This window comes from Aquarana catesbeiana, linkage group LG02, assembly GCF_042186555.1.
Source record: "Aquarana catesbeiana isolate 2022-GZ linkage group LG02, ASM4218655v1, whole genome shotgun sequence".
Classification (NCBI taxonomy): Eukaryota; Metazoa; Chordata; class Amphibia; order Anura; family Ranidae; genus Aquarana; species Aquarana catesbeiana.
The window spans coordinates 269423453-269449814 of record NC_133325.1 but is presented as its reverse complement, the minus strand read 5'-3'; the positions used below and the strand labels follow the sequence as shown (position 1 = coordinate 269449814).

Here is a 26362-nt window from a genome sequence, read left to right as displayed (position 1 = left end):
CATAACCAAAGAATTTCTGCACAAACTGTCAGAAACCGTCTCAGGGAAGCTCATCTGCATGGTTAAATATAGTTAAAACAAGGCTTTAATAGTTTTTAGACATGCAATCACATTTAGGAGATAAAAACAGGCATGAAATGGTTCTCTTTAACATCATAGAGTCACATCAGGTAGTCAGCTGGGCTGTGGAGGGGTCAGACCCCGGCTGCTTCCGGTGGCGTCCGTAGCTCCGAGGTGACGAAGGAGCACGCATGCTCCAAGTGCGAGCGCTACAGCCACGACCCCTGCTCTCCAACATCTGACATATCCACCGACGTGCCTGCTGACGCGCTGACTGAGGGAATCCCACACCTTGTAGCTACGGACGCCACCAGAAGCGGCCGGGGTCTGACCCCTCCACAGCCCAGCGGACTACCGGATGTGACTCTATGATGTTAAAGAGAACCATTTCATGCCTGTTTTTATCTGCTAAGTGTGAGTGCATATCTAAACACTATTAAAGCCTTGTTTTAACTATTACTACCCTTAGAGCGGCGCTGCTTCTTTTTTCTGCTTGTCTTTCTCACAGAGTCCCTTCTGCTCTGAGAAGCTGGCTACCGCTTACCTAATTTATTGGAACCAAGTACTGTAGGTCCAAAACCGCCTTAACTGTTTGCCTTCTGGTAACACCCCATTGCCTGATCCACACCAATGCCCCATTTTTTCACCAGCAGCACCTGTCAGCACTCTATTCCCCTCTGTTCCATGGTTAAGGGCCTGGTAGCCCACATTTATTCAAAGGAAAAAACAAAAGTCCATCTTGGATTCCCATGCAAGGGTTCAAACTTCATTTAGCACTCATAAATGAAAAAACATACCAAGCCACCTGGCTCTCTTGTCGCAGTTCCTCTGCTTGCTCCCAACAGACTTCTCAATTCTTTCCAGCCCCCCTGGACTCACTGACTTCCTTAGTCTGCCAGACTCTCAAAGCTGGCCAGCCTTTCCCAGTCGTTGGCATAGAATCCCCCTTACTCGGACTGCAGTCTCCCACGGGGCAGACAGCTTTCCTGACAGGGGTCTGTCTTTAACCAACAATGCAAGGAAGAAAAGGTCTGGTGTCACCCGTAGAACACCTCCATCCCAATATTGTGGAACAGAACACTGAAAAGTCGCCCTGGGACTTTGAGTGAGGTGAATATGGATAGTCATTTAGCATACCAGAAGTCAACATAGTCTCAATATTTATTTTAAAAATGTCATATGCATATAAATAGCATAGATGGGTGTTAAGCCGATAAAATAGTACAGCACAATGTAAAAATTGGCATGGACATACAATACATATAAATTGCAGTAACACAAGCATCTAATATAGCCATACACGTTTCACAAGACAAGGCTCGCTTCTTCAGGGGTGGATGCATGTGTAGTATATCTGAGATGATAATAAACAAGTATGTGACCCAGTGGTGATGGTTAAGACAAAAGGTAAGAGAGGTCTAAGGGTAGAAGACCCCATACTTGCTAATCAGCCTGGGCAGATTGCCAAATGCTGGCCTCCCTTGTATTATTGATTTTTGTGTGGAAGACACCCATTTAGCCCAAAATTGGTCTGCTGCCACCATTAGCCAATACACATCATATACTATTTACAATTATGTCCTAGTTGGGTTGTCCAGCACATGGGTGCAGTTTTCCCTTTGGTGAGGGCTCGGCTTCCTCATGCGGCTCCCTTCCGGTGGTAGCGTCTTCTGTCCAGGTCGGGAGCTGTGATATGTATTAAAGGAGGGCGTCATATCTCCTACGTATTTGTGCCATGTTCTCACTCCTATCAGGTGACGTCCACATCAGCGGCGTCATCACATTTGGGCGTAGTGTATCATCACGGGTGGCCGGGGGCCATCACGCATGTGCACCCCTTCCATGCCAATTTTTACATTGTACTGTACTATTTTATCGGCTTGACACACATCTATGCTATTTATATGCGTATGACATTTTTTAAATAAATATCAAGACTGTTTACTTTTTTTTTACTGGTATGCTTAATGGCTATCTGTATTCACCTCACTCAAAGTCCCAGGGTGACTTTTCTATGTTCTGTCTTTAACCAACAGCAGCCAGCTGCTTACACTCCACTTTCCACCTTCTACTGCTCTCACCAGCCCCTCTTTGTATGGGCTGTGTGCACCTGGGCACACACCCTGCTGTCCACAACAACCGGACACAGGGTCGGAGATTTCTTCCCACCCATGACTCTTGGGAATCTCCAAACTACAGAGCCCCATCGGGCGATAGCAAAATCCGGAGAAAGCTGCCAGAGCAGTTTTCTCCTCTCAAAACCTACGATCTTCAGTCAGCAGACATGCAGACTCTGTATCCATTTTCAGTCTAATTCCATAGGGACAGAGCCTTGCAGCCTTGCAGTTTGGACACCTCTGTGCTGGCCGTCAGCCACGTAGGCCCAACCTTTTTTCCGGTTGTGCTTCCAGGTGCGTCCCACCCTGAATCTTGACAGGGTCCTATAGTTCCTTATACTCAACCTCCTCCCTCTTCTCCTGGGCTTATTCTCTTTTCTTTGGGGAACTTGGCTTTCCCTGATCCTTCCTTTCAACTCACTATCAGCTTTACCCTTTACACTATCGGTCCTTCAGGTTGAAATACCTTTTCTCTGGTTATCCACGGCAACCAAATCATTATTAACAGCACCAATCATTAACATATCCCAAATTCTGAGGTCACAACTTCTTGCTTTCTTTTTCAGTGTTTGTTAGGACCAGTCCTGAGGAGGGACCACACACAGGAGAGCGACTATACTCCATGGGACCATCGTCAAGCTCCACCTCATCTACTGTCCAATGCTCCGTTGGCTGCTGTCCTAACAAATGACACTGATCCAAGCACAAACCATTCCGTACTGTGATAATGTCGACTAGTGTACACATTACATTGCTACAGCAACCAATTTTAGCACTTTCTCCCACAGTGTCTCCGGGTACCTTAACGTGTACCTCTTTCCGAATAATAGAAAGCATCTCTGCTACTGCCCTGTCTATTCTGGGCCCTTCCTTTTTGTGAGGTTTAGCGGGTGAGACATTATCTGCACCCCTTACTGACCACTGCTCAGCCGCACCTTGGACCACAGCAGCATAAATGTTTCCTAATCACTGCTTCAGGCGGAGAGACCTCTGATGTCTCCAACAAGTCTCAGTCACTGCTTCAGGCGGAGAGACCTCTGATGTCTCCAACAGTTCTTCTCTCAGAGAACCTCGAAATCATTTGCCATACTGATAATGAACTTGGTACCAACCAGTTCCACTCGTGATGAATAAGCACAGTTTGTACTACTTGGCTCCACCAATTTGTACTACGCAGTACCACCTTGTCTGACCGTGGTAGAGACACCCAAGTGCACAGCAAATGCGTTTTTTCGACTTCAAGCATTTCCAACAGTATATTAGTCATCTTAATGCGCTCCACGTCTAAATACAAGACCTTTCTAGGGGCCTTTTCCTTATCGATGACGTGGAGGGGCTCATTCGCTGAAGCTAGAGAGGTTGAGACGTTAAAAGCAACCTATACCTCACTGGAGGTAACTGTCATCACAGCCTGGTGCTCAACAGGAGAGCTGTCAGATGTACGTCTCACACTTATCCCTTGCATCAGTGAGCCGCTGCAGGTCATTACAAGTCACACTGCCACTTTGGCACTCAATATTTTCCAGCTGTTGGGCTGTGGACAACCCAACCGCCATGCATGCACACTTAACCGGTCCTTCTGACTGGAGGGGACCAATTTCTGCCAGAGCCAATGCGCCCTTGGCCAATGGCCGCTCTGCGATCCCTCCGTTGGGCATAGCAGGTGTTCTGTCCACATTTTTGTTAGACATCATCCCTTTGTAATTCATTGTCGCTTTGTCTTGTGTCGCGAGTGCTTCCTTGCACCAATCATCCCAGTCACTTGTGGTTCCATCACGGGCGCTCCACAGTGATGCATCACCTGCTCTAGAAGGCCCCACAGGAACCTGGGATTCATTAGCCAAAACGACACATTTGTCACCTCTATACATATCACATTGGGATGACACATCATCCATCAAGGCAGGCTGCAATACACAATTTTGACCAGCTTGCTTTAGTGACGCTACCGATACATCCAGCTTTGTACTCTCAGCTTTAGCAGGCTGAATTAACCCCTTGCCAACTGGGTTACGCTTAGGGTTGTGGGGCTGTGCCCACGCACTCACTGTGTGGTGCAGTCCCCCTTTGTTCCACCAGAGCTGTCCTGGACAGTCTGTGGCTCCAACACATTGGAGATTCCTATGGACAATCCTGTGTCTCTGGTTGTCATGGGAGATCTGCTACTCCCATCATTGGTAGTGAAAACATTACCAACTCCTTTCTCAGATTTGACATTATAAGAAATACTTTTTTCAATGTCATTACCATCAATAACCTCACATTTCCCAACAGTAACACTTTTGTCGGTGTGACCATCAGAATTCTCATTGCATGTAGACATAACTGCTACTTTTGTGGATTGTCTCTGTCTACTGCCCACCACAGCCTGTGAGCAACTCCTCACAGCACCCTCTCTCTTTAAAGGGGAACTCTTTCCTTTTTCCTTTTTGCGTAGCTCCATAGCTGACCTGAGAAACCCTCCGCTCTGTCACTGTGAGCTCCTTGAAAGTTTCTCTGGGCTACTCTACAGCACCTGTCACTTGGGAACATGGCACAAGGACAGTTTTGGTCACCCCTAGTTTAGCTTTTCCAGCACTCTGCTGGATTATAGCAGGCACATGCATAGTCCCCGTGTCCATTTGAGTCTTTAACCTTGCTGTCAAGGCACTGCTTTGGGTAGCACACTGCAGAAAGTCTATGTCCATTTGTACTGCGGATCTCCCCGCTGGACACACTCCCACTTCATTGGGTTCAGTTCCACAAACTGGAACAGTCTTACCAGTTCCTCTAGCTGGTGTCATAGCCTTCACTTGAGTGTGAGGTTTTACATGTGTGGTGTCTCCACAGGCTGACTCCCCCATGTGGTCATGGAGCAACACTGCAGCCTTTCCGGACCCACTGATGCCCCCCCTGCAGGTAACACAAGATCCCTGTTGCTAGGGGTAACAGCAGACTTGCACTCCAAAGACGGTTGGCTATACCTCACGCAGGATGAAGACTGTTGCGCCCTCCTTTCTGGGCTGACCACTTTCCCTAAGCGGTCAAGACACACAACTTTGCGTTTCTCCGAATTTTCAATAACTTGGCCTTTCCGGTGACACCTCTCCCATTCTGGAGCATTGCTGGTGGACCATGATTTGCTGGATCACTCCTCTAAGAAGAATTTCCTCTTTAAACTTGCGGTAGTCATCCTGGTCCCATTCCATCAAATGGCAAATCGACCGGAAATTCAACCGTAATAAGGGTTGCAGCAGTTCTGGCCACTGGTCCCTAGGCCATTTTCTCTTTACAGCAACTTTTTCAAATTTTACAAGGAAGTCCCCAACCTCCTCTGTAGGCAACATGGTTTGCATGTAATCAGAGGCCAAGATCTCAGCCTCTCGCACTGCACCCCACTCTTTATTTTAGTTCCGCTTGAACCATTTATTCACTGTCTCATACACCACTGGCCCTCCATCTGGTAGAGACATCTTCTCAGGCCACGCTGTGCTCACACAGGTACAGTCCATCAAATGAGATCCTCCGCAATGCTGTTCGCCTGGCTGCCACACACAGCTAGCAGCAGTTCCCTGATGTGAAAGACTCACCACTGGAGCAGAGACCCGGATTTCACCATCTGTATGCCCGCATCTGACAACCACTTGTGATATTGGGGGGTGTTTAGCTCAGTGGTAGATGCACATTTTGTGCAGGGAGTCCATGTCACGCAGGCGTTTATATTTAAGGGCCTAGTAGCCCACATTTATTCAAAGGAAAAACAAAACAAAAGTCCACCCAGGATTTCCACGCAAGGGTTCAAACTTCATTTAGCACTCATAAATGAAAAAACATACCAAGCCACATGTCTTTCTTGTCAGCAGTTCCTCTGCTTGCTCCCAACAGACTTCTCGATTTCCTTCCAGCCCCCTTGGACTCACTGGTTTCCTTAGTTTCCCAGACTCTCAAAGCTGCCCAGCCTTTCCCAGTCCCTGGGCATAGAATCCCCCTTACTCGGGCTGCAGTCTCCCACAGGGCAGACAGCTTTCCTGACAGAGGTCTGTCTTTAACCAACAGCAGCCAGCTGCTCACACTTCACTTTTCACCTTCTATTGCTCGCAACAGCCCCTCTTTATATGGGTTGTGTTCACCTGGGCACACACCCTGCTGGCTGCCATGACACCCGGACACAGGGTTGGAGATCCCATCCCACCCAAGACTCTTAGGAATCTCCAAACTACAGAGCCCCAAATCCGGAGAAAGCTGCCAGAGCAGTTTTCTCCTCTAAAAACCTACGCTCTGTAGCTCTGCAGTCAGCAGACATGCAGACTATGTCTATTTTCAGCCTAATTCCATAGGGACAGAGCCTCGCTCTGTTACATAATACCCCCCCCCCCTTTTTTTTTTTTCCATTCGGAGGGGGGAACACCTGCACCCACAATTGCAGTTAGGACACCTCTGTGCTGGCCATCAGCCACGTAGGCCCAAACCTTTTTCTGCGTTAGGTCCATATATATTTGGACAAAGGTTCAATTTTTTTCATGCATTTACCAAAACATATTCAAGCTATAGTTATATAATGAATATGTCCTGAAAGTGCACACTCTCAGGTTTAATTTGAGGTATGTTCATCCAAATCGGAGAAAGGGTTTAGTAATAACAACAGCTCTTAAGATTAGCCATCCCTACTTTTTCAAGGGGCCAAAAGTAATTGGACAATTGAATCAAAAGCTATTTCATGACCAGGTGTTGGATACTCCTTCCTTATTTCTTCATCATTTAAGCAGGTAAAAGGTCTGGAGTTGATTCAAAGTGTGGTATTTGCATTTGGAATGTATTGCTGTGAACCTACCTCATTCATTCAAAGGAGCTGTCCATGCAAGTGAAACAGGCCCTTGTAAGGCTTCAAAAATGAAACAAATCCATCAGAGAGATAGCAGCAACATTAGGAGTGGCCAAATCAACAGGTTGGTACATTCTGAGGAAAGAAGAACGCACTGGTGAGCTCAGCAACATCAAAAGGCCTGGACATCCATGGAAGACAGCAGTGGTGGATGATCACAAGATCCTCTCTATGGTAAAGAAAAACCCATTCACAACATCCAGACAAGTGAAGGACACTCTCTCCAGTAGGTGGGCGTATTATTGTAAAAGTCTACAATCAAGAGAAGACTTCACAAGAGCAAATACATAGGGTTCACCACAAGGTGCAAACCATTCATAAGCCTGAAGAATAGAAAAGCTAGATAAGACTTTGCCAAAAAAACCTCTAAAAAAGCCAGACCAGTTTTTGGATGGATGAAACTAAGATTAATCTGTACCAGAATGACAGGAAGAAAAAAGTGTGGAGAAGGCTTGGAACAGCTTATGATCCAAAGCACACAACGTCATCTGTAAAACATGGTGGAGATAGTGTGATGGCATGGGCATGCATGGCTTCCAGTGACACTGGGTCATTGGTGTTTATTGATGATGCAACAGAAGACAGAAGCAGCTGGATGTATTCTGCAGTGTTTAGAGATATACAGTCAGCCCAGATTCAGCCAAATGCAGCAAAGTAGATTGGACAGCGCTTCACAGTACAGATGGACAATGATCCAAACACACTGCAAAAGCATCCCAGGAGCTTTTGAAGGAAAAGAAGTGGAATATTCTGCAATGGCCGAGTCAATCTCAACACAATTGAGCATGCATTTCACTTGCTGAAGGCAAAACTAAAGGCAGAAAGACCCACAAACAAAGAACAACTGAAGGCAGCTGCATGTAGAGCCTGGCAAAGCATCAGAAAGGAGGAAACCCAGTCTTCGGTAATGTCCATGGGTTCCAGACTTCAGGTAGTTGTTGCGTGTAATGGATTCTCAACAAAATATTAAAAATGAACATTTTATATATGATTATATTCATTTGTCCAAATACATTTGAGCCCCTGAAAATGTGGGGGGGGGGGGACTGTGAATAAAAATGTTTGCAGTTCCTAAAATTTGTACTTGATATTTATGTTCAACTCCTTGAATTAAAGCTGGAAGTCTGGACTTCAAATCCTTTTGGATTGTTTAATTTTATTCTGGTGGCATACAGAACCAAAAGTATGAAAATTGTGCCTGTGTCCAAATATATATGGACCTAACTGTATACAGTGGTACCTCGGTTCACAAACTTAATTTATAAAGCGACTCTGGTTGCGAACCGAATTGGTTGTGAACCGAGGCAAATTTTCCCATAGGGTTTAATGTAAATCAGGTTACTGAACTTTTTTTTTGTGTGTGTTTATAATAAATAAATATATATTATATTAGTAAAATTATGAACAATATGTACAAAAAAAGATTTTAAACATATATTTCATACGGTCTTTTACATTAAGCTGACCTCTTTCATGTGTACATCTAAAAAGAGAAAAACTGTAGCTCCTCTTTAATACTTATTTGAAACAATCCTAAACCCCAATTTAAATGACTAATCTAGTCATTGTGTATATTTATGTGTTTATATATACATACATACAGTATCTACAAGAGTGAGTACACTCCTCACATTTTTGTAAATATTTTACTATATCTTTTATATCTTTATTCTTTTTTGACAACACTGAAGAAATGACACTTTGCTACAATGTAAAGTAGTGAGTGTACAGCTTGTATAACAGTGTAAATTTGCTGTCCCCTTAAAATAACTCAACACACTGCCATTATCCACTTCAGCCCCGGAAGGATTTGTCCCCTTCCTGACCAGGCCATTTTTTGCGATACGGCACTGCGTCACTTTAACTGACAATTGCATGGTCGTGCAATGTTGTACCCAAACAAAATTGATGTCCTTTTTTCCCCATAAATAGCGCTTTCTTTTAGTGGTATTTGATCACCTCTGCGCTTTATTTTTTGCGCTATAAACAAAAAAGAGAATTTTGCAAAAAACACAATATGTTGTACTTTTTGCTATAATAAATATCCCCCAAAAAATGTAAAAAAAAAAAAAAAATTCTTTATCAGTTTAGGCCGATATGTATTCTTCTACATATTTTTGATAAAAAAAAATTGCAATAAGCGTATACTGATTGTTTTGGGCAAAAGTTATAGCATCTACAAAATAGGGGATAGATTTATGTAATTTTTATTATTATTATTATTTTTCTTTTTTACTAGTAATGGCTGCGATCTGTGATTTTTATCGGCATTGCATGGGACACTTTTTTGGGACCACGGTACAACCCTAAGTGAAAAAGTCCAAATTGGGCCCAAAGTGTCAATATTTTGTGTGGCCACCATTATTTCCCAGCACTGCCTTAACCCTCTTGGGCATGGAGTTCACCAGAGTTTCACAGGTTGCCACTGGAGATTTCTTCCACTCCTCCATGACATCGCAGAGCTGGTGGATGTTAGAGACCTTGCGCTCCTGCACCTTCCATTTGAGGATGCCACACAGACGCTAAATAGGGTTTAGGTCTGGAGACATGCTTGGCCAGTCCATCACCGTTACCCTTAGCTTCCTTAGCAAGCAAGTGGTCGTCTTGGAGGTGTGTTTGGCGTCATTATCATGTTGAAGTACTGCCTAGATCGGTGGTCATCAACTCTGTCCTCAGGGCCCACTAACAGGCCAGATTTTATGTATTACCTTGGGGAGATGCAGACTAGAATACTGCAATCACTGAGCAGCAAATTATATCACCTGTGATGTATTTCAGTTATCTTGCAAACCTGGACTGTTAGTGGGCCATGAGGACAGGGTTGATGACCACTGGCCTAGAGGCCCTGTCTTCGAAGGATGGGGATCATGCTCTGCTTCAGTATGTCACAGTACATGTTGGCATTCATGGTTCCCTCAATGAACTGTAGCTCCCCAGTGCCAGCAGCACTCATGCAGCCCCAGACCATGACGCTCCCACCACCATGCATGACTGTAGGCAAGACACACTTGTCTTTGTACTCCTCACCTGGTTGCCGCCACACACGCTTAACACCATCTGAACCAAATAAGTTTATCTTGGTCTCATCAGACCACAGGACATGGTTCCAGTAATCCATGTCCTTAGTCTACTTGTCTTCAGCAAACTGTTTGTGGGCTTTCTTGTGCATCATCTTTAGAAGAGGCTTCCTTCTGGGATGACAGCCATGCAGACCAATTTGATGCAGTGTGCGGAGTATGGTCTGAGCACTGACAGGCTGACCCCCCACCACTTCAACCTCCGCGGCAATGCTGGCAGCACTCATACATCTATTTCCCAAAGACAATCTCTGAATATGATGCTGAGCACGTGCGCTCAACTTCTTTGGTCGACCATGGCAAGGCCTGTTGTGAGTGGAACCTGTCCTGTTAAACAGCTGTATGGTCTTGGCCACCGTGCTGCAGCTTAGTTTCAGAGTCTAGTCAATCTTCTTGTAGCCTAGGTGATCTTTATGTAGAGCAACAATTCTTTTTTTCAGATCCTCAGAGTTCTTTGCCATGAGGTGCCATGTTGAACTTCCAGTGACCAGTATGAGAGAGTGAGAGCGATGACACCAAACTTAACAAACCTACTCCTCATTTACACCTGAGACCTTGTAACACCAACGAGTCACATGACACCAGGGAGGGGAAATGGCTAATTGGGCCCAATTTGGACATTTTCACTTAGAGGTGTACTCACTTTTGTTGCCAGCAGTTTAGACATTAATGGCTGTGTGGAGTTATTTTGAGGGGACAGCGAATTTACACTGCTATACAAGCTGTACACTCACTACTTTAAATTTTAGCAAAGTGTCTTGCAAAGTGTTTTTTTTTTCAGTGTTGTCACATGAAAAGATATAATTTAATATTTACAAAAATGTGAGGGTGTGCTCACTTTTGTGAGATACTGTGTGTGTGTGTGTGTGTGTGTGTGTGTGTGTATATATATATATATATATATATATATATATATATATATATATATATATATATATATATATATATATATATATATATATATAATTTATTATTATGAAAATGTAATAGACTTGCAACTATACCAGACGTTCTGCATATGTATTTTCAATAACACTTCTCAAAATGTCCTTTTCTTTCAGTGATATATTTATAATGGGACCCTGTTCTTTTCCTATGCATGTCCTTCTCCCCAGCAGCATATATTTACCTTTCTTTTTCTCCTCTGACATTCTGTTCAGCTGCAGGGAGTGAAAGAGAAGTAAGCATTTACTGGGGAGGGATGGGGGTAAATTAACCACTTCAGGATTCAGAATGTCAGAGATGCATCCTAAAAAAAGCTTTTAGGAAATATCTCTTAATGTTCAGCTCCTCTCCTCCTGCTGTTGCTCATGTTTCCACTATTACCACCAATTACCAGCTCTCAAAATGACAGCTGGGAATGGCTTTGTATTACATAGCAAGAGCGGCTGTTGAAATGCAGCTACTCCTTTGTAAAATTACACTTGAAGATAGTCTGCAAGTGTCATTGAGTAATGTAGTAACAGTGTACTATTTCATTGTATTTTCTATTTAACCCATATGTACGAGGGGTTTTCAAAAAGTTTCTGCATTTTTATATTTTCGTTGGAAGCAGTAAGGGTGGGAGGAGTAGTAATTGGTCGTGTTTGAGAGTGTCATGTGACCAGTCTGTCTGGCAAGCCAGCTAAACCTTGCAGTTTAGTATAAGTTATCACTGTGGTGAAGATGGCTGCGAAACGTATTAAAAAAAAAAAAAAAAAAAAAAAAAAGGGCGGAAACTTTTTAAAGAACCCTCATAGATATGTGCAGCCTTTGATCTGTTTCACATCATTTTAAGAATCCTTACAAGTTTTTTTCTTTTTAATAAAGTGTATTCTTACTTAACCTTCTTTTTAAACCCTTCATTAAAGTGTTTGTTAACCTAAAAAAATAAAATAAAGATCCTGTTCCTTTAAAGCATGTTATACAGCACAGTGCTTGAGCTGTGTCATTTGGCCCCCTGTATCACCTGAGATACCTGGCTGATCCTGCCCTCCCCCCTGTAAACTGACCACAATGTATCATGGCTGCTGAGCCCTGACACTGTGGTCAGTTTACGCACCTCTATCATCTGCTGTGTCTCCTGTCTATCCTCTGTGCTCTCCTCCGTCCTCTCCCCCCTCCCTTGCCTGTCAGCTCCGTGTCCACGCCCACCCCCTCCCCTCCTGCTGCTCAAATTAGGGTTAAATGTACATTATCCTCTCGGTTGATTCATGTAATGTCCCCCTGTGACTGCGTTAGAAAAAAAAATTTAAAAAATGCAGCTATATACCTGTTTACAGAGCGCAGATCGGCGCTTATGTGACCTGCGGCCTCTCTCCTCTCTCGCATGACAGCTGCAGCGGGCGGGGCCGTCGCCTCTCTCCTCCTCTCCTCCTGCCTGACGTCATTGGGGATCCTCGGCCATAACCGCTGCAGCTGTCGGGCCAAGAGAGGCAGTGGGTCACGTGAGCACTGATCTGCACTCTGTAAACAGGTGTATATAGCTGCATAATTTTTTATTTTTTTTTTTTATAAAGCACAGTCACAGGGGGACATTATTTAATCCTGTGGGTCAACAACCACTTTAACTGTAATGAATTAACTAACTTTAAATAACGAACTTCACTTAGCTAGTATTTTTTCTGCTGAATTTTTTTTTTTTTTTTTTTTTTAATTTCTATTTTTGTTGCCACATAACTACTTTTTTAAACTTACACTGTTCAAAATAAAATAAAAATAGTTTTCATTTTTTTTGTTTATAGATTTCATAGAAAATCTAATAATTTTTGCAAAACAATACTGCCAAACAGAGAGCCTATGTATGTATTAGTAGGTTATCTTAAGTAATGACAAAGTTATCGATAGTGGAAAATGTAAAAATTGCTCTAGTACATACGGGGGTATGCAGGTACAATAACTGAAGTGTTTAAAGCCTGCCTACACATGAAAAAGCAAAACGTATTGCTTTTCTATGCATAGGCAAAGCACAGGTTTGCTTTAAGTCAATCTGTGCACATGTATCTATTTCAAAAGGTAAGAGAAAGCTGTGTAGCCTTCTGATATTTTACCCTATAGCGATTTGATTGTGTGTGTATGTGAATAGTTATAGTGGTGTCCTTTGTTTTCCTATTAGTTAAAAGAGAGGAGTCAAGCATCTGGTGGAAATGTAGGGTCCATAGAGGAACTATATGGTGCGATTTACTTAGCAGAAGAGGCCTGTCCTGGCATATCTGACTCAATGGTGGCAAAGCTTCTCATGCGACTTCAGAGGTAAAAAAAAAAAATGTAATTATCATACTAGAGAATGAAATGCATTTGAAGTCCAGTGCATATGTATAGCGCTATTTTCAAGATGGGTTGACTCTGACTTTAGTCTGCTAACAAACTATAAAAACATAGCAGCATTATCCTTCATGCACACAGCTCTCAGATTAAATTTTCAGTTGTGCAATAGAAGTGAAGGAGGGCTGCAGTTGGCATTCAGGTTAGCATATGATAAGCTTTTTAGATTGTAAGCTCTAACGAGCAGGGCCCTCTGATTCCTCTTGTATCAAATTGTAAAGTAACTGTACTGTCTGCCCTCATGTTGTAAAGCACTGGCGCTATATAAATCCTGTATTATAATAATAATAATAATAAAATTTAAGCTAACCGATCATTTATATTGATGGTTAGGGTGTAAAACCGTTTGGATATACTGAGTTCTGGAACATGGACTGAATGCTTTAATGTGTTTTAAACCTTAAAGGGGTTGTAAAGGTAAAAATTTTTTCACCTTAATGCATTCTATGCATTAAGGTGAAAAAACTTCTGACAGAACCGCCGCCCCCAGCCCCCCCGTTTTACTTACCTGACGCCTCGAAAGTCAGCTTCGCGTTCCCGACATCTGTTCCTCCGCTCACCCTGGCCGCTGATTGGCTGCAGTGGATGGATTGAAAGCAGCGCAGCCATTGGCTCGCGCTGCTGTCAATCACATCCGATGACGCGGCGCGCCGGGGGGCGGGGCCGAGTGATACAGTGAGCGGCTATAGCCGCCGGCTGTATCACGGGAGCGCGCCCGCAAGCACTCACCACCGTGCGAGGGAGCTCGCATTAAGGTGGTGAATGCTTGCGGGGAGGAGCTGAAACAGCCGCCGAGGGACCCCAGAAGACCAGGTTCGGGGCCACTCTGTGCAGAACGAGCTGCACAGTGAAGGTAAGTATAACATGTTTGTTATTTTAAAAAAAAAAAAAAAACACCTTTACAAACGCTTTAATGAAGACTCACTTGCTAGCCTGAAAAAAACATACATGTAGAAGCTGGGAACAGACCTAGCATGCCTCTCCCTAACTCCCAAGAGCCTAAACAAGGGCAGGAACAGACAACGTATTTATCTGGATATTGATAATGTGCTGTTTTAGCAATCTATATGGCACTGATATATCAAAGAATCTTAATTGTGCAATACAGGGCATACTGTAAGCAAAGTATTCATATATACTGGGTTTTAGGCTCATACCTTCAGGTGATTGGACACTGGAAATGTTTTTTGAAAGCACACCCCTGGGTGCTTTCCCTATAATCATACCCCACTGTGAGCTCTTTTTTTCTAGTGTCCTAAGGTAATGGATTTCCCTCCCTTAGAAATCACTCTTAGTTTGACTACTTTTTTTAATTGTTTTACTTCTGTATTCTTCAACCATAATATCATCTAATATCTTTAATATCACCTCCTTTACTGCTTTCTAATACCACAGATAGAAGCAGTACATCCAGACGGCCTGTAATGTTGCTTTGGGCACTTGAAACTGCATGGGTGCTCACCTTGGCATTTTGTGCAACACATAGTAGCCAGCTGCAAGATGTTATACAAGGTACTAGGCCATGGTCCATTGCTATGGAACTCAAACCCAGAAGACCCCTTTGGGGGGGTATGCTCATTGTGACAGACGAATCCTAGACTTCATATACAGTTCAGCGTTATGGATAGGTAAGAGAGGGTCATCATGTATCTCTGACCATTACTGTAAAATCTGGGATTATGTTTGGTATTTACTTTGCAGTGTAAACTCTTGAAACTTGGCACTAACATTTAACCACTTAGAAATTACTTGTAGTCCTTATAAGTTACATAGGCACTTCCTCCCATTCTTTCGCCACAGGATTGGCGATACCTGGGTTGCTGCATACCATTTCAAGACATGCCTGTACTCCACACCTTACCCTGTGAGTGCCTGTGATAGGGGAATACCTTTCACCTATAGCTATGATAGAAACCAGGTGAAAGGAAGCCACGGAAAAACCCCAGGCAGACATTCACTGTGCTCCACACAATACTCTAAAGCATTTTAAAGCATTTGTTAACCCAATTTAAAAAAAAAAAAAAAAAAGAAAAAAAGATCCTGTTCCTTTAAAGCATATTATGCAGCACAATGCTTGGGCTGTGTAATTTGCCCCCCCCCCCCCATATCGTCTAAAAAACCTGGCTGATCCTGCCTGGCTATGCCCTCCCCCCTGTAAGTTGACCATGGTTTATCATGGCCGCTGAGTCCTGACATCGTGGTCAGTTTACGTGCCTCTGTCATCTGCAGCTCTGCTCTGTCCTTCTCTGGCCTCTCCTCCTTCCTCTCCCCACCTCCCTCCCTGCTTGTCGCTCCTGTGTCATTGCCCGCCCCCCTCCTCACTACACCTCCCCTCTCTCCCTGATCAGCTGATCCGCAGCTACAACGGAGAGGAATCGCTGAACAGCTTCTTTTTCTCTTTGCAGAGAAAGCGGAGCTGGAATTTGCACCGCACATGTGTGAATTCAGCCTTATTGTTTCATATAGTCCTCTGTGTCCTAATGACAGGTGCTTCTGTCTCTGTGTTAAAAAAAATGCCTTCTTTACCGTATTTCACAGCATCTCCCAGCAATCTCCGGACGGCTCTTTCTTTTTTTCCACCTCTCGACTGACGTCAGCGGGGGAATCTTAGCCCCACCCGCTGCTGCTGTCACACGGGGAGAGGAGAGAGCCGGCCGGTCACGTGATCGCCGGAAGATGCTGTAAATTACAGTAAAGAAGGCATTTTGTTTATAAAACACAGAGACAGGAGCACCTGTCATTAGGACACAGAGAGGATTATATGAAGTAGTCAAAGTGGGTTAACAACCACTTTAACACCGGTCTCTGCATCTGATTTCTGGCTCTATGTCACGCACGCAAGGAAAGGTGTATCTGACAAAAGCAGAATCTTCTGTATCTATCACAATTTCTCAATGAACTGCCTTACAACAGCGATCTTTGTCCAGTGCTACAATATGTAATTTTTTTCTTCCACACTGTTTTTCACCTGAAGCAGGAGCTTCATGCATTATGCTTGCTAATGTGGATAAGCTCATTGCCTCAGCATTGTAGTTCTTTTCTTTGGGCACAAAGAGACCTGCAAAACCTGTTAAGAAATTTCCTGTTCATAAAGAAACAGAATGTGCAGTCTATGTTGCTAAATCTATCCTTTGGCATAGGAGTTCACTAAAAAAGTGGTCTGTTCCTGTAGTCGATCCTTTCTTTCAGTCTTAAACAGACATCTCACTGTACCAACTGAAGCTGTTCCTTTATTCAAAGATTCTGCAGATAGAAAGTTTGAGATGCTCCTAAATTCTCTCTTTACACTTGCAGGCCCAGCCCTGCAACCAGCCCTGCAACCAGCTCTTGCTGCACTTTCAGTATGTCAAACTACAGCAAACTGGACTAAGGCACTGAACAACCAACAGGATCCTGTGTTCCAGGATTGTGCTTTAACAGAGCAATTACCTTCTGCTCTGCTTTGTTTTTGTGTGGATGCCCTAGAACATGCAGTGACACAAATTTTGAGAATGGGCCTTGTCTCCATTTACGTGTGCATAATCTTGTGGCTAAAAGCCTGGCTAGCCAAAGCTGCCTGAATGTCTGCCTTTTCAAGGCAGACATCTTTTTGGGGAGGCACTTTATCAAAGATGCCACAGGAGAGAAGGTTTTATTTCCACAGTGGAAGATTCTGGAACCCCTCTCCCCAGGACCCTCAACCGCATCCAAAGCAGTTCAGCCCTTCCTTTTGGTACAAGACTTGGCCATAAAGCGCACAAGTTTTCCCAAAAGCCTTCTATCCAGTTAAAGAGCACCCTCATGCCCAAGAGTGGGAGGGGGATATCTGCTAAAGTTTTCCTCTCTGGGTCAAATACGTCCCCGACCTGTGGATTCAATCAATGGTGTCAAAGGGGTACAAGAGAGTTCAAAATGCTACCCCCTTACTGCTTTCTTTCAAAATCAACCAAAAACTGCCCAAGAACAGTTAGAGTGCCTTGGCACATTTCTTTTTTGAGGGAGTAGTTGTGTCAGTACCCCCACAAGACAGGTTTAAATGATTCTATTCAAACCTGTTCATGGTACCAAAGCCCAACTGGACTTAAAATTGCTCAACAGATGTCTTCAAATTACAAAATTGTGTTTGAATCCACAGGGTCGGTAATTGTCTCGCTGAGACAGGGTGAAAACCTGGCACCTGTAGACATATTTCCATTTATCTACCTCCTCAGGGCTTTTGGGGTTTGCAGTGGCAAACAGCAACTTCTAGTTTGTTGCACTGCTCTTTGTCCTAGCCTCTGCTCACAGATTATTCACAAAGGTCCTAGCACCTCTTCTTGCCCTTCTAGGAACTCATGGTATCTAGGTCAATGTTGTCCAGATCAGTGTTTCTCAACTCCAGTCCTCATTGCGCCCCAACAGGTCATGTTTTCAGGATTTCCCTCAGATGAAACGGCTGTGGTAATTACTAAGGCAGTGAAGCTGATCAAATCACCTGTGCAAAATAATACAAGGCCTGAAAACCTGACCTGTTGGGGTGCCTTGAGGACTGGAGTTAAGAAACACTGGTCTAGATGACCTCCTCCTGAAGGAAGGATTAATTTCCCTTACAGCTGTTTGCAAACATCCACAGGACAGTTCAGATGTTCCAGGCCATCAGTTGGGTCTACGGTCACTATTTCAAATCAAAAAGACATCCCACAATGAAATTCTCAAATTTTAATTTGCGGCCTCTCCAACACAACATGTTATTGACCCAGGAACAAGCATGCTGCTGTCCAACCGAGGAAGGAATTCTCTAATTTGGTGGATCTCAAGCCCAACCTTCGCAATAGGGAAATCTTTCCTTCCTTAGTGATGCCAGTCTTTCATGCTAGGGAGTAGTGCTCCAGTCCCTCATGGTCACCCATGAAAGCCAGGCTTCCAATCAACCTCCTGGAGCTCAGAGCTATATGCGTGGCTCTACAACATTGGGCCCCCCTTCTGCGAGGACACTTAATCGGCTAAAAAATGCCACAGCAGTGGCATACATCAACCATCAAGGGAATTTGGCCTTAGGCACTCTGAAGGATCAGGTTTTGACCTTGCCCATTCTTATTCAAATACCTCTGGCTGTCCCTTGTTAAAAACCTTTTATTCAATGTGTATCTCACGTTAAGCCTCCCTTGCTGCACCTTGTGTTTCCTTGGGATTTTAACATTGAACATTGTTCTGCCCTGCAGAAACCATCCTTTTGGACCCTTCAGGGATATTCCCTTAGATGACCTTCCTTACAAAGTGGCTTTTTTGGTTGCTGTCACATCTACCAGACGTGTCTCTGAGCTGGTGTCTCTCTTGTAAGGAGCTGTTCCTCATCCTTCACAATGACAAGGTAGTCTTATGCCCATGACCACCCTTTCTTCCTAAGGTGGCATCAGTCTTCCACCTGATCGCATAGTCCTAACATCCTTGGGTGGTATAACTCTAGTTGAGTGGTGTAGCTATATGGGTGGAATATCCTTCACCGTAGGGATTTCTCCTTCCACATGGCAGTGTTCTCAGCACCGTGGGGGAAATGCACAAATGCAGTTGTCTGTAGTTTGTTATTATTGGTCATGAAGACCTAGTGGTTAGTTCAGGTGTCTCAGCCTGAGATCTGTGCCTGGAAGTCCAAGTCTTTGCTGGGCTATTGTGCCAGTTCACCTAAGACTTGGACTTCCAGGCACGGATCTCAGGCTGAGACACCTGAACTAACCACTAAGTCTTCATGACCAATAATAACAAACTACAGACAATTGCATTTGTTTATATCCCCCCACGGTGCTGAGAACACTGCGATGTGGAAGGATAAATCCCTACAGTGAAGGATATTCCACCATATGGTTACACCACTCAACTTAAGTTATACCACCCATCTAGTTGTCTCTCAATTATAACACCCAGACCAGAATTTGTTCTTCAAGGCTCTGATAAAGAGGAAAACCCTTGAAACACGTTAGCCAAGTATTAATTTCATTTTATCCCTCGTATGGGTATCATTTTATATCATGCCATCTAGTGACAACATTGTTGTTAGTTATCATTATTTTAATTTTGAATATGTAGTATCTACCTCTGTATAAACCCATTTGTTTATAATAAACTTTTAATTATGATTCATGCATCAGGCCATGTGCCTTCCTTTCCCTTTTCTACATAGCATTTCAGACTTCCCCTAGTCGGCCTAGGCAGCGGGGTACACTATCAGGAAATACTACCATTTGTACTAAGGCCCTCCGCACTTGCGCAGGAGAATATATTCTCCATTTAATCCTTATGCTCTGCTTCAAAGCATCAAAAGGAGATCTCTATTCATTACCTGGACATTGAGCAATTAGAATCTACCTCGAAACAACAGCATTGATCAGGAAGATAGATTTCCTATTTGCCCAGTCCTCAGGACACCCTGTTTCCAAATCCACAATTGCTTAATGGTGTGGTCTACCAGGTGGACATTCAATCTAATGCAGATGCAGCTTTCAGCTGCAAAATTCTTGAAGTGGTACTTTGAAGTTGGGTCTTTTTGCTTTTGTTGGCCTATTGGCATAGTGGTTTGCTTAGTTGTTGCCCACCTTTTTCATTCATTGCTTGGTGATGCTCCAGGGTCTATGAATACTTCCCCTGTGCCCTGTACTGCATGATTGCCTGTAAATTCCATAACTTGGAGTACACTACAGGCCATCCTCCCTTCCTTTCCTTGGTTACTCTGCATTGCTTTCTACAAAGTTGAGGACTCACGGAGTGGAGTAGAGGTATAGGCAAGGTGCTCAGGGGGAGTGTCCGGGAAAGCTTTTCCAATGCCCAGTCACCTGAAGGTACAGCCCTATAACCCAGGGTCTATGCATATTCAGCCTATGTCCTGTACTGTTCTCCAAGAGACAGAATTTACAGGCAAGTTAAAATCCCTTTTCTTTCAGAGATTCTTCTTTTAATATGTTTTATTTTATCTCACAATTCTCATATAGTTTATGGCTTGGTGGTAATGTGTATCTGAGTCTAGAACTAGGTAATAGTTTTTTGTTTGTATAGTTTATTTAGGAACCCAGGTTTTACAATGGGAGGTATAGTAACTTTCTGTTTATAATTCCAGATACTCCATTCATGGAGCAGACTCCTCACCACATTGAAGATTTATTTTCTCCAGCTGGACCTTACCTTCTTTCTTTGCGTCAAGCTTCTCGCTCCTCATGGGAAGTTACAGACTGAGGACATAGCTTTAATTATATCTGGTTACTGTTGAGTTTGGCTGAACACCTCTAACGAAAAGTTATAGTTTTATGATTTTACTATTTTGTAATCGAATGCAGACACAAACACAGGTATACAAACAGTACTGTGATAAGGTAGAAGATATTGTGAATCCTCAGGTATCTTGCTCTAAGCAGTCAGCTCCTCTGGGAGGGAATACAAAAGCTGCACTGGATATTGTGTACAGAATTGTATATAGAACCATTTTTACTGAATTCAGCCCAAGGCATCCCCTGTGTGCAAGCAGGAGAATGCATCTGTACATAATGTTATTGGATGAAGTATTTGAAAGGCCAGACTGAAACTTTACCCTTTATTTTTGTAAATTTTAAATTGCTTGGAGGGTGAATTTATTTTCTACATCCGATCTTTTACTTTCAGAGAGAAATAATACATGCAGCTAAATTGACATATTTTACAATGTAAAATTGATTATTGGTATTTAGAATAGTTTTCTTTAACTCTGTATCTATATTATTAAAATGTGAAGCTGGGTACTGTTAAGCTGGATTGCCAGAAAATTTGCAATTCCATCAAAGACTGCAACGTGGGGCTGACACATAGTTTGTATTTGCAACCTTTGTTAATGAGAATGCATCACAAACAAACTGATGACCTCACTGAGTTTGGAATAGCAGACTTAGTTGTAGGGGTTCATGTAAGCGGTGTTTAAAAAAAAAAAAGTTAGGTTGCATCAGTTTTTTTTTTTTTTTTGTAGTACAGATTAGTAAATTAGAAATCTTACTGGAAAAATGTTGTTGGTTCTTAATCTTTCTAAAGATTTACAACAAGGACATGTTTTCCAGCTCACATCATGCAATCACAGGTATGTTTCTACTCAGATATCAGAAGCAGTGGTGGCTGGTGCTCAAGATTTCTTTTTTTTTTTTTTTGGGGGGGGGGGGGGGGGGGTGCAGACCCCCACCCATGGACGGGTTGGATGTCATCCATGTCCTTACTTTAGGAGATGGTGCTGGATCTAGGGTAGGGCTCCTCTACCTGCTGCAGCTTGCTGTGACACCGGTCGTTGCTTCTCCTCCCAGCTGAATAGGAAATGGGTCCTGAGACCTGATTGGCCGAGTATCCTAAGACTCCCTGGCCAATCGTGTCTCGGGACTCACTTCCTGATTGGCTGGGAGGAGAATCAGGAAGACAATTGCACATATTCGCTATTGTCACACAACTGGGTGGTCTCAGGGTACAGTGCTCTGTGCCCCGGTCCACCCCTTTTTTGAAGCCAATTAAAGCCTCAGGCTCTAATCACGTGCTATAAAAAAAAAAAAATTGGGCGCATGGATTAGGGGGGCTGTGCCCCGTATGGAGCGGCCGCCACTGATCAGAAGTATGTGCTCGGTAGTGGTAACTAAGGTTAGGCAACCATTTTATACCAGTTCAAAGAGTGTTCTGATGAGTGCACTAATGTGTTCTATGAGAATATATGAAACATAGTGAAGACTAATCTTATCCCAGCTGTCTTAGTCTGTAATAAAAACCTAAGAATTTCATTTAAGATCAGTTTTTAGGACATTTGATGTTACATTCTTTTGGAATTATACAACTGCGCAGAATAAGTGATCTAAAGTTGGAATCTACCTATTGCCTCTAACCAGTGGATGCAATACGCTGCCTATTACTGAAGCATAAAGTCACTTATGAAGCCATATAGGACATTGATTACACCTATCCTAAACCATGTATCACCTAGCTGCATAATTTATATGGATACTTAAGTAACATCTCGGGCACTTCATGTCTCCAGTGGGTAACATGAAAACATCTTACTGCACAAATGAAGTAAAATGATCAGTTCAGCCTTGATTGTAATCACACCTGAAAACCATTATTATGAATGTGTTGGGAGTATGCTTAACATGTTTATGAAGCTCTATCTATTTTAATTGTGCTGAGACAGACAAGGGTACGTCATGTAAGTTATTACTTATTAGCAAGTGATGAGCTATCATTGGCCTGGAAGTGCTTTGTGAGCAGAGTCCTGTTCAGAAAGGATCATGTCACAGGCTCTACATATTTAACTGTAAATGTGCAGACAATGAAGACTGTTAAGTTGTACAAGGTTAAATGTTAACTATTCTTGTCTGTGTTTGAATATAAGTGATTAATTTGTTTCGTAGGTATATGCCTATAGTCAATTCTTTTACCGTATGTATTCTTTGGTAAATATATCTAACCAAAAGTACAGTACCCCACTATAGTCCAAACTAAGAGGTAAAATATGGTTGTGATGGGTTTCTGTACTTTTTAAATCAGCACTCTTTGCACTGCCTTATATGAAAAGTCCATTTGTCATACTCCTTATTCAGTATTTCCTAAGCCTGTTCTCAGTTTTTTATAGGTACAGTGAGTTTCTTGTACAAATAATCTAACGAGGCCCTTTGTAACCAGGGGTATGTTAGTTTAAACACTGCTTTGTCAGTCGGGTCCTTTCTATCAACAGCTGGGGGCAATGCTACCAGCTTCCATGTACTATACTGCAGTTGTTAACCCCAATAACACAAACTGCAAAATGCATGGTCTCTTATATATTTCTGCATGGAAGCATAATTTATTGCTTTAGTGACCAGAGTCAGTCTGGGGCAGAATTTTCAATTTCTCCCAGACAGCTGCAACATTCTACGAGAGAGTGTAGAAGTTTGTGTCTTTTCACCAATAAAGGTGCCCTACGGACATTAGAGAATGTTCTCTGGCGCTAGCTCTTTATTGTCTGATAGGAGAATATTCATGATTATAGACCTCTTCATGACCTTGTTCATTCAATTGGCTAGGATGGATTTACATTAGAGACAGCTAGCACCATCAGAGCTCACATCCCAGTACAATAACTATGCAAGTTCATCAGATACAAACTTGCATGCTGGTTGTACATGCACAGCTAGCCACCATTAAATGTCTGTAGATAGTTTAAGGAGCAGTGACCACTGGAATTTTTACAACAGGGCACTGTCAGGCACTCACTGTAGCAAAACTACCAGCTGAGAGTTAATGTGCTCAGCTCCCAGAGCCTTTAGTCTAAAGTTACACAGGTGATTAAAGCTGAATTACAGTCAGCATATAAAAGTACTGTCAAACCTCCCTCTCCCCCATGTTGTGTCCCTTTTTTTGTTTTTTTTTTCCATTACTTTGTCCCTGTGCTGTGCACTCCCTCTTCTTAGCCCTTTTTTTGGGGTTCAGCCCAGAAGCAAGGTGGATAGAAGAATCCCCCCTTGAAATGTGGTATTCTGACATTGGGGACTCTCTGGTGTCAGAATACACTGATCGGCGGCTGCAGCCACTGTTTTAGAAAAATTTTCCAGCAAGTCTTTTTGACAGAAATCGATCAGTATATCAACTTCTGTACCATGGGAGCAGCCACACATAGATTCGGCTGGTCCCTCCTGAATCAGCCAGATTTCAATCAGTCTATGGCCAGTTTTAGTCGTCTCAGAGCAGAGGGTAGATGTAATACAGTGGGCAATCAGATTGCATAGGAATTGCTGTGCTCACCTTGCTACTTTTGTGTTTGCTTACCTTTTTGGACTCCGTGCCCTGCCTACTGTGTTATCTTCATTCTTAATGCTTAAGCAATGGAGAGCTGCAGGATGCTGAGCTGTAGAACAGAGAGGAACTAGACTAAAAGGAGGAGAGATATCCACGTATTCCACCACTACTAGGGATGAGCAGGCTAAATGCTGGTACACACAGGCCAAAATATTGGGCAGTTCAACAGAAACCGACCGACATTTGGCCCATGTGTAGAGCAGCCTATTCATCAGAAGCTGGTCTAACAACCGGCTTTTTATGAACGAGCATGCTGGAAAATCCACATCTGATCAGCAGTTGCAGCCAGTAGCTGTGAGTGCTGATCAGTGTGTTCTGGCTGGCTGGCAGGGCAGTTCCCCTATCAGAACAGAAAAGCTCAGCGGGGGAGAGATCGCTGTACGAATATTGCTTAGTTAGTACACAGACCTCCAGGGTTTTTTTTTTTTTTTTTTCCATTTAGCCTGCCGGGTTGAACAAAAAGAAAACCTCCCTGTGTGTACCAGGCATTACTATGGTCTCTCCATTCTCAGTGTCCTCAACTCTCAATCAACTAACAGCTGGGATGATGAGCTGTGGGGAGCATATAAAAGATGCCATCTCTCTGAAAGGCTGAAGATGCCACTTTCCACTTGGGATTGCTAAAAACTGGGGCAAGCAGCAGAGGAAAGCTTCAATTATTGTAGCAAGGTGAGTTAAGAACTGCATTGAAAGATACATTTATTTGTGCCTGGAATTCAGCCTAATATCATGCTACTGGGACATTTAGTCATCTATTAACATTTATCCTAATACCAACATCTTAGTGTGCATCAAAGTACCTTATGTACTAGTGGTTAAATCTCACAGGAGCACAAATTATTGGCCTATGGCACCCTAGCTGTATTGTGGCCATGTATTACACTTAAGTACCCTTTCTCACAGGTGCTCTTGCTAGAAATAAAAAGCCCACGGAACTGCATCTGGTGTGAATGAACACTCAGGGGGCACATGTGCATTTTAAACGGGGGGTAATACTTACAAAGAGGCTGCATCGCTCCAACATCTTTGTGCTGAAATACACAGAAAATGGGTGCATAGCTATAAATTGGCTAGTCTCTAAGGTGTTAAAAAGGACATAAAGCCCGCAGTGCCAAGGCCAAGCATGCATTATCTGGATGCCCCTCTGTGTTCTTTCCTCAAAGTACAGGGCATAATGCACTGCTGCTGATGTTGGACAGGTTTGGAAACCACTGTCCGAGCTACAACCATTTTTTTTTTTTTTTTTGTTCTTCAGTATATCCATTGAAAGCTGCTGGTTTTTTTTTTTTCTCCATTTGTATTATTTGTGTTTGGTCCTCATGGGCAAAGATCCAATGCATATCACTTAATCTATTGTGTTCTCTGACTGATCTTATCTGGGTATGAAGTTACTTGGATAGCCAACATAGCAGCAGATACAGTACAAATGTATTTTAAGCACTGAAGTTGGACTTGGAAGATATTGGCAATTAAATATTATTCTTCATTTTAAAACTGGTTTGTCATTTCTTGCATGCATTTAGTTACTGGCAAAGCTGCCTTTTACAGTTGCCAAAAGAAGATATTGCTCAAGATCTCCATCGTTGGCATAATAGAAGATTAAAATGCAGCTGCATTAAACGGCCAGAGGTCCAAAATGTTTTATTTAATTAAAGGTGGTGTGTTAAGGGATGGGTCTTTATATCTCTTAGTGACTGGAGCAGTCAGAGCTACCTTCTGTTGATCCTAACTTCCCACCAACCTTGGCTATTCAAGTTCTTCCTGCTGCATTCTCCTTCCATTGAGGGCCCATTTTTCCATTTTTTTTTTTTTTTTTTTTTTTTTGCAGTGCAACAACACGTGTTATGTGGCTTTTTAATGTGCACTGCATTAACATCCCATTGAAAATATTAGACTGCCAGTGCATAAAAATATCTTGAAAATCAGATTTGTCAAAAAATTTGTTACACAATGCACTGTAGTCAAAACGAATGACACTGTGGAATATGTTTCTAAGTAACTCTGACAGGGAAAAGTGGACAAGAGACTTATGCCCCATACACACGGTCGGATTTTCAGATGGAAAATGTCCGATCGGAGCGTGTTGTCGGAAATTCCGACCGTGTGTAGGCTCCATCGGACATTTTCCGTCGGATTTTCCGACACACAAAGTTGGAGAGCAGGAG

The 26362-nt window shown here is 43.0% G+C and overlaps 1 protein-coding gene across 1 annotated transcript in view; it reads left to right on the top strand.

Moving 5' to 3' along the window:
• STK24 (serine/threonine kinase 24) overlaps positions 1–25691 on the top strand; it is a 96366-nt gene extending 70675 nt beyond the window's left edge. The window contains 2 exon segments of the mRNA XM_073614409.1: positions 13210–13346; positions 20485–25691. Of these exon segments, the coding sequence (XP_073470510.1) occupies positions 13210–13346; positions 20485–20521 (174 nt within the window). The 3' untranslated portion in view covers positions 20522–25691.
• Positions 25692–26362: the final 671 nt, after the last annotated feature.